Consider the following 9,621-nt stretch of genomic DNA (forward strand, 5'->3'; position numbering starts at 1 on the left):
TGAAGCTAAAGCAGCTGGTACACTCAGCAGGTCAAAGAGCAAGAGAAAATAAGAATAAGGTGCTCCACAGTCAAGGAACTGTCTTCTGTATCCCCTGCCTCTCTCCCTTCTGGCTCTTCTGTGTGTGTGTGTGTGTGTGTGTGTGTGTGTGTGTGTGTGTGTGTACTGGGGATTGAACCCAAGATCTTCATACTCAACTACATCCTCAGCCATCTTGTATTTTGAGACAGGGTCTGGCTAAATTTCCCAGGCTGGATTTGAACTGGTGATCCTCCTAGCTCAGTCTCTGAGTGCTGGGACTATGGGTGTGCACCCCCACAAGTGTCTTCTCTTTCTATGTTTTCAATTACTGCTTCTTAGGATTTTGAGTGCAGCTCCTATTCCTCTGTAGCTTTAGCATCCTTCCCAGGCACTGGCAACCTACGAATCAAAACCCTAGCTTCTCTCTAGGTGGATGAGTAAGCCTGTGTCAGCTATTGATAAGGCTGCACATGTTCCACAGCAGCTCAAACACAAACTGTCCTGGACCAAATTGTCTTCATGCTAAATTTTCTCTTCTCTCTAATGGTCCAAATTCTTCTGGACGCTGCTAGTCAGGTTCCTCTCTTGTGTGCTCCTACCTTGGGCTTTACTTTATCATAATAATCAACATGCTCCTCTGCCAATGTTTAGCTGCCCGAGTTTCCCCTTAGGTTGATCTCCTTGAGGTCATGACCATGCTTAACTGCCAAGGGCTGGCCCAGTGCTCGGCACACAGAACTATCCTAGTCGCCCCGACTTGGTGCCATAAACGCCTTTCCGTCTGTTATGGCTTGTGTCTGGCTGCCCCTAAAGCCTCATCTGGTCATAGCCTGGCTTTTCCTACAGGCTGGATATCTAGGGAGTGTGATGCTAAGATCAAGAATTCGATACTAGAAATGATTCCTAGTGTGATGCTAGGACTAGGGCTGCCCCAGCCTGGGTGTCGATGCTGCCTGCCCACGGGTGGGGAGCCTGGGTCAGACATGAAGGACAGAGAGAGGGTTGCTGTCATCGCTTGCTGCTTGCTTCCTGCGACTTCACTGCTTTGCTGCCGCCTGTCTGCTGCCCACCAGGAACTGCTTCTTCTCTGCGATGTCCCTCTGCCATGCCACCCTGCCTTGATCCAGCCAGCTGTGAACGGAAGCCTCTATAGCTATGAGCTAAATAAACCTTTCCTCCCTTAACTTGTGGGTGTTGGATGCTTTGTTTCAACAAGAAAAGTAACTCGGACACAGTCCTTCCTCTCCCTTCCATCTTTGCTACTGATGCCACAGCTCAGCCTCACCCTTCCTCATCAGAACCCTTCAGACCACCTCCTTAGCATCGTGCATTTAGTTCCCTAACCCATTTCCGCCTCAGTCCTTCCTCCACTCCACAGCTCATGGGACCTCTGTGAAGAGTGAAGTCAGTGATCCTCGTAGGCTACGGCTGGAGGGGAGCACTCTGCGCCCTTCCCACCCATTTTCTTTTCTTTCCTTTCCTTTTTTTTTTAACCATAATTGTGTTTATTTTTTTCCATAATTTTATTGAGAAACAAATAGCAATGAGACAGCTTCAAATCAAATTAGTAGGACAGTTTCAATAATTAACACATGGCATACTGTCTTCCTAGTGGTTATTTGTTATACAAGATGCAGATATGATATCCTATTTACAAACACTATTAGAACAAGTCCTTCCATTCATTGAATTAAGAGAATGTAGCTATATATTTATCCTAATGATTTTGAATACATAGATACAAAATGGTCATTCATCTCTATCCCCTTTTTTAATTTACTTCCATCATTTAAATATTATAGGTGTGTGAACTCAGCAAAATATTCCAAAATAGTCCAGTAGTCCACAATAGTATTGAGTCTTCCGCTTGACTGGCAATGTCAGAAGTTGTTGACCTGAGTCCCCCACAGCTCAACATAAAAGCATGGCTTTGCTTCTTATATTTTGTTTTTATACTTTTCTGCTGGATGGTTAAGACCAAGATAAAGCAAGACCTATGTAACAAGAGTTGTAGCTTTTGGATCTGATAAGGTCAGTCAAATCCTCTCAGGATTTATCCTGAGACCCTGTACCTCAGATTGTAGATCCTTTGTCAGTGTTGCCCTGTGGATGAGTCACGGCCATTGCTCGGCCAATGTGCTCTCTGTGAAAGCCTGAGAGAATGCCTTCTCTCCATGTGACTTTCCTGAGGAACACTCTACATCATTGATCACACTTTCCTCTTTGGCCCCATAATCTTCTTGATCAGAAAATTTGGGACACAACTCAGTTACATGATGTTACAGTACAGGTTCTCATATGTCTGGAGTTTTAATTGATCTTGGAAGGCTAGAGCCAAAATGTTGGCTTTCCTTGTGGCCCTCCTTTTTCTCTAATTTTTGGTCTGCAAACTTAGGTTGTTAACCCTCCAGAAGACAAGCTTATTGTTATTACCATACAGCCTATGCTGTTAAGCTTAAGCTCACTATCTGTCAAAATATCAAACATTTTAGGCATAACATGGAACAGGTATTTTCATCAAGTATTGATATGTTAAAGTTTAAGTCCCTACAGAATGTGATTAAAAAATTAAAATACATTTAAAAAATAGGAATAAACAATTATATATGTTTACACATAAGTCCAGAAATCTAACCATATACAGCATTGTAGCAGGACAGTCCCACAACACTCCTTTTCCTGTCTCCTGCCTTCATTCACCACCCCCTTCCTTTTTAAACAAACATCTACCCGAGAGACAGCACGGCAGCAACCGGCATGTCATGACAAGCAGCCCTTATTCAGAAGACCAGAATGACAGGCACTCCAAGCATGAACCTACTATTACATATTGCCATCTTCAGTGCAGTTGCTTAGTTCACAAGTGTCAGCAGATAGTATAGTTAGTCAGGGTGAGAATCCTTCCAATTAACTGCTAGATTCGAAACTCTTCTGAAGATTCTCGGGTTCATTGCCTTACCCATCTTGTACATATATAACTATATGGCTTTGCCTCTGTCATGTTTCCTAGCTTTTCTCCTTGCTTTCTCTTCATTGTCTAGTCCTCAAGTTCTTGCTTTCCTTTTAATTGTGTTATATCTTTCTATTTGTATTTCTTCTTTTGAGTTCTTATACTAGGGAGAGTATATGATATTTACACATGTGTATCTGGTTTATTTCACTTATGAGTATATCTTCAAGCAGCATCTAAATATGAAGGCTTCGAGTTTATCATTCTTTATAGGTGAGTAATACTCCATTGTATAAAAATACCACATCTTTTTCATCCTCCACCCGTTTTCTTCACAGCTGTCAATGCTCCTACTGAAACAGCCCCTGTTGTCCTGGAAGACTGTGCTCAAGTTTATTTGCAAAGCAGCTGCTGATGAGAATTCAGGAGAAGGAACACACCCTGCCTGAGAAGGGCTGGACGAGGGTCTCTCGGGGACCCAGTTCACCTGATGAGGCAGCTGAGTCACTGCGGGGCAGCACCTCGAGAGGGCTCTGGGCAGGCAATAAGGGGTTGGTGAGGGGCAACCCTGTCCTGTTCTGTGAGGCTCAGCGTCCCCTCTCCCTGTCTCCTCTAAGCAGCAAGGCAAGAGAGTGAGAAGAGAAGGGTGGATGGGCTGCTGATCACTGTTCTTGCCCCCTGGAGCCCAGTTCGTGCCCAGGAGTGGTGCTGGCCAGGGGCCTGCCCTTGGTTCTCTCTGTCCCCCTTCCCAGGGTCTGTGGGGGCAGAGACGGGGCTGGCTAGTGACGTGAGCAGAGCAGGCTGGGGCTTCCCGAGGCATGGCCACCTCCTGCTCCACAGCCTGCCCGGCTTCCCTGAGAACGCAAAGGCTGGGCTCCTTCTCTGTGCGCCCCATCATGACCCTGCTCGCTGGCCCTCAGAGCAGCATGGACCTGTGTGAGCCCTGCATTGCCTGTCCCGCTAGCTCCCCGGCTCCGCGCCCAGCCTGGCGCCTGCTAGAAGCTGCACATCAACAGTGCCAGTCACGAAGGGCCTGGGCTTTTATGAGGGTACAAGTCACAACTGGCTTATCAAGCCACAGACACATGCGGGGAACTCATGCCAGTTGAGTGACCTGTGGGCTTTGCTTTGGTTCTGGCCAAATTATCAGCCAGAGGGCCATCCCAGTGGACACAGGTGCTCATGGACATGGGTCCTAATGGACAGGGGACACCGTAGACACAGGTCATGGTGGACACAGGTACTTGTGGACATAGGATCTCATGGACACTGATACTTGTGGACACAGGTCCGTGTAGCCTCTCACTACTCTTACAGCCTGCCTTTTCCCTCTCCTGATGTTTAAGGGAGAGAATCTACCCCAACCTTATGACCTACTGGCCATGAATAATGGTTCAGATAAAGGGGTTATGGAGGATAAGGGAAGACCCCACTCTCTCCTTAGCTCTTGGACCCTGTGCTCCAGGCCTGAGGTGAATGGAAGCCCTTCCTTCTCCACCATCTGGAATAATTCCTGCTCAGCTGAGAGCTTGGCTCCTGCCCTTACTGCAACCTGCTCCCTGATATATTTTATGTAAAAAAAATCCAAACATGAACCCTTAGGATTGAAAGGAGACGAAGACTGTACCTAGGACCCGACGTGTTTCCTTAGAAAAGAATTGAGCTGGTGGAGAATCTGTGTTTGCTGAAGGGTGTAATGGGCTGTGGCAATCCCTGGCTGCTCCGTGGAATAGTAAGCAACAGGCCAGCACTGGACCATGAGTTGTGTGACATCAACTCCAAGGCCTCCCCAGGGGCTGGTGGATTCTGGCGTAACTACTGATACCTGGAGAGTGACCTGAATGAGTTTCTGTTGCCAACCACCCTCTCTCAGCAACCAGCACCTGCAGCCTCAGTGTTCTAAATTTGCCTGTTTTCAAATACACAGTTCACTGAGGAGACAGCAGGTTCCTTGGAAACCAAAATAACCCAGCAGCCAGCAGGTTGGAAACAAAGAGCTCTGTGTACTCAGGGACAGGGGCAGCTGTCACACCCTGGGGAGAGCACGGCACTCATTGGATGGAAGGGGTGTCTGCTCTCCCACTCAGGAAATGGACCAGTCATAAACCAGCCCCCTCCCACCTCACTGCACTGACTTTACAACCCAACAGCAACAATGACAAACCAGTCTCTGGGAGGTGGCAGAAACGACTTGGAAAGAACTAAAACTTCTTTCCTTATTTTTTGAAGATTTTGATATAATCCTATATAGGCATCTCAAATTCAAGGAAGGCACTGAATCATGTAGGCATATTAGGAGATGACCAACAAAACCAGATGCTAGCTGTTTTTTTCTTAGAACTCAGTGATTAGAACTTCAGACCCTGGTTGGCCGCTCAGCTCACCGCTGTCGGGGTGTTTCTTACCGTGATGATCGTAGATACAATCGCAAACCCCAGCACGGACTTCATGTTTTCCCTTTCTGTGTCCAGTTCTATGCTGAGGTCAATGGTATAGTCGTAATACAGCCACCATAAGACACCACAGACAACTGCAAGACAGAACGCCAGCAGGGCTTATACGTGTTGAGGTGGCCACCCTGCCCCCATCTGGCACGCAAACCTCACACACAAGGCTGTCTGGGCTGGCAGGCCCGGCTGCCCTGCTTAGCTCGGAGGCCCCAAGTTCACAGGCCCTTTGCAGCCAGCAGCTTCCTCTGGAAGAGGACTCTGCAAAGGACCTGGCAGTCCCGGGGTGGCGGCTGGTCTTTGGGTTAGCAGGAAGGTGGCCAGGAAGGAGATCCGAGGACACAGGTGTCCCCCCCTCCGCCCCCCGCCCCAGGTTGGGTGTGGGTGGGAACAGGAAGGGAACTGCGCCCAACAGGATGATGAGTAAAACAGCATCAGAGTCCAAAGTCTAAAACGTTCAAACAATGTCTGCAGGTGGCCGATTACCTGGAAAGCCAGGCAGGTGGGTTTACATGGCCTGTAAGAAGCACGTAAAGCAGAGGCTTATTCTGAGGATACTCTGACATGGCAAAAACTGCATTCAAGTAGAAAAAGCTTCTGTATGCCATTTCCGTATCTCTAAGTGGGCCGGCCAGATAGCTCAGCAGACTAAAGCGCCTGCTTAAGCAGAGGGCAGTGGCCAGGGTTTGATCCCTGGCATGCGGTGCTGGCCTTGCCCCCTGAAATGGGGAATTGAGACCGGGCATGTTTGTGTGCCTGTAATCCCAGCATTTAGGAGGCTGAAAACAGGAGAATCATTACGAGTCTGATCTATGTAGTGAGACCCTGTAGACTGTGTACCCTGTAGACCCTGTACTAAATACATAAAAGACCTCATACTATCTCTAAGGAGGTCACAGTCATCTACTAATCATAGACAGGGAAAAGCATCCTTCATGAGTCATAGCGCCTGCTCCCCACCACAGGGCTCCAGGGCTCTGCACTGCTGAGTGTTCGGTGGACTGAAACACTACAGCCATTTATGAGTCATCAAAAATTACAATATCCTACGGGAAATAGCTTCGAGCTTCAGGTATGCCCCTGGCCTTGAAAGCCTCTTTCCAACAACTCTTGGGGAGACCCACAATCCGGCAGTGGTTGGAGAAACAACAGGCCCTTACAGGGCTTCCAGGACTTTCTTCAGATTGGCCAGAGGCGTTGCATGTCAACCCCGGCAGCCACACACTCACAGGTGAGTGCAGGGTCAGAAGAAATCCATCAAAATGCTCTCAACAGGAACTAGAATTCTCTCTTAATGCTGTGGCACATGACTACTCAGGTGGCAGGCTGCATGGGACAGCAAATGCAGCGACAGATTTGGTGTTCGCTTAGCCATTGTCTGTGGACACAGCCATCCCCATTTTCCTCCCTGGGCTGGACTTTTGTCACATAAAATGATGGAGCAAGATAATCTTCAAGATTCTATATAGCAACAACCTAAGTTTGCAGACCAAAATTAGAGAAAAAGGAGGGATACAAGGAAAGCCAACATTTTGGCCCTAGCCTTCTAAGGTCAATTAAGACTCAGGACATATGAGAACTTGTACTGTAACGTCATGTACCTCAGTAGTGTCCCAAATTTTCTGATCAAGAAGATTATGGGGCCAAAGAGGAAAGTGATCGATGACATAGAGTGGGCCTAAGGAGAGTCACATGGGGAGAAGACACTCTCTCAGGCTTTCACAGAGAGCACATTGGCCAAGCAATGGCCGTGACTCATCCACATGGCTGCACTGACAAAGGTTCTACAATCTGAGGTACAGGATCTCAGGACAAATCCTGAGGGCATTTCACTGACCTTCTCAGACCAAAAAGCTACAACTCTTGTTGCATAGGTCTTGCTTTACCTTGGTCTTAACCATCCAGTAGAAAAGTATGAAGTCGAAATATAAGAAATAAAGCCATGCTGTTAAGTTGAGCTGTGGGGGACTCAGGTCAATAATTTCTGACATTGCCAGTTAAACAGAAGACCCAATGCTATTATGGGCTACTGGACTCTTTTAGAATATTTTGCTGAGTTTACACACCTGTAATATTCAATAACGGAACTTAGAAAAAATGGGGTATACCGATGAATGTCCATTTTGTATCTGTGTATTCAAAGAGGTTGGGATAGATATATAGTTGCATTCTCTTAATGAATAGAATGATTTGTTCTAATGGTGTTTGTAAATAGGATCACAAGTCCGCATCTTGTACAGCAATTAACCACTAAGAAGAATATATGCAGTGTATTATTTGTTGAAACTGTACTTCCGATTTGATTTGAAACTTTCTCATTGCTGTTTATCAATAAAACTTTGAAAAAAAAAAAAAAGATTCTATGTAGCCCAAAAATGCCAACGCCTGAGCTCTACACTTTAATAAAAAAAGGAATCAATCAGGGCTGGGGAGATAGCTTGGTGGTCTAAGTACCCAGCTGACAAGTACAAGGACCCAGGTTCAATTCCTGGTGCCACACGCTGTGCTGGCCCTGTAACTCTGGCTATGCCAGCCACCAAAACAACATGGTGACACATGCCTGTAATTCCAGCACTAGATGAGGCTGAGGCAAGAGGATCACTATGAGTCTGAGTTGTGTAGAGAGACCCTCAATCAAATAAATAAATAAACAAACAAATATAAAGAAAGCAATCCAGCCGAAATACTTACACAGCAATCCCAAAATAACCAACGAGATGATAATGTGAACCAGAAGCATGGTGAGGAACCGGAAGGTGAGCACCAGGGCCAAAGACAAGGCTGCAAGATAAAGCACAACTCATGAGCCCCAGACTGCGAGTGACGATGGGGAACCGGTGATGGCCAACGTGTCATCCCAGACAGTGAGGGCTGAAGGCTCTGTTCAACCTTCGCACACCTTGAGATGGCCACCACGCATCCAATAAAATAGCAAGACCCTCCTGCAAAACATTCCCTGCAGCATAATTAGTCAGCTACAGTGAGCCCCTCTGAAAGTTTCCTTGAATTAAAAAAATCAATTAAAAAGGAGGTAATTTATTACTAAATGCTCAAATATTTTTTCCTTAAAAGTTCAAATGAACTATTTAAACCTTTTACCACACTGTCTTTTGCCTTCATATTGAGCTTACATAAATTGTAACTTTAGATGTTCTTATATACTTTTATTAATTCTAAAATAATAATGCCTTTAACACAGAAACTGAAGTTTCCTAAAGCTGTCTATACAAAGTACTGCATTTTTATTTCCTAATATATGGGCTTACAGGCTTATACATGTTTCTCAATATTTCAGAAGTATATAAATATTATTTCATTTTTTCCACCAAAAGTAGAGATTGCATATAGATATTTCAATATAGTAATTAATAACATGGGTTTGGAAACATATATGTCTAGGTTTAAGTCTGCTCTACTGTGTTTTCTACTAGCTATGCAATCCTGGCCAACTCACTTAGGTTTCTGAGCCTCAGTTTCCCCTTCTACAGTCGGGCAGCAGCCTAATGAGGTTTTAATGAGTTAAGAAGAAACATGCTGCCTGGCACACGAGAACTGCTCAGTAAATGACAACTGTTAAAATATCATTATGACTCTAACATACACAATCCCCATAGGGACTCGGGGTACCATATGTGACAGTAGGCCTAATCTGGAGTTTTTGGGTATCTGTGTCTACCATCCTGGTATTTGGGAGTCAAACCATCCTACTTGGGACACAGTCATTCTCAGCCAAAATAAAAAATTTGGAAGTTACAAGATAGTGAATAGCTAAGTTTCTTCAACTACTTAAGAATTAGAAACTTCTAGTAATGACATTGCAAAATTCAATTTGTAATCTGGGTGAAATATGTGACTGGGTGGCCAGATTCATTCTTTCAAGCCAGAAGTTGGGGAGCTACCACTGGGAAGGAGCTAGACAGAGTTATTACTACTCTCTAAAGTAGCAGAATATACCCCTGCTTGTTTGTTTGTTTGTTTGTTTGTTTGTTTTCACTCCCCTGTTTAAGAAAAAGTGGACCATTCCTTACTCAGTAGTTGTGAAACCAAAGGGCAAAACTGGGTGGCTGCTTCCACAGATGCCTACATTCAAAGCCCTCACTTGCCTACAATCCAGAGCAAGTATGTTTTTTGGAGGAGTTGGATGCATTAGCATTGCAGTCTAACTCCATTTAACATGGACACAAACTCTTCCTTACCTTTATA

General features: G+C 45.5%; 1 protein-coding gene across 5 annotated transcripts in view; it reads right to left on the reverse strand.

Annotated features, from left to right (window-relative positions):
• The window catches only part of Slc44a3 (solute carrier family 44 member 3), an 86,710-nt gene that overhangs the window by 55,461 nt on the left and 21,628 nt on the right, over window positions 1–9,621 (reverse strand). For all 5 annotated transcript variants that reach the window (XM_023720319.1, XM_004635703.2, XM_004635704.2 and 2 more), the window contains 2 exons: window positions 8,110–8,199; window positions 5,377–5,501 (listed from right to left, as the gene is read on the reverse strand). In XM_023720319.1, coding sequence (XP_023576087.1) covers window positions 5,377–5,501; window positions 8,110–8,199 — 215 coding nt within the window. The remainder of the gene's footprint in view (window positions 1–5,376; window positions 5,502–8,109; window positions 8,200–9,621) is intronic.

Source organism: Octodon degus, unplaced genomic scaffold (genome assembly GCF_000260255.1).
Source record: "Octodon degus isolate 3935 unplaced genomic scaffold, OctDeg1.0 scaffold00074, whole genome shotgun sequence".
Lineage (NCBI taxonomy): Eukaryota > Metazoa > Chordata > Mammalia > Rodentia > Octodontidae > Octodon > Octodon degus.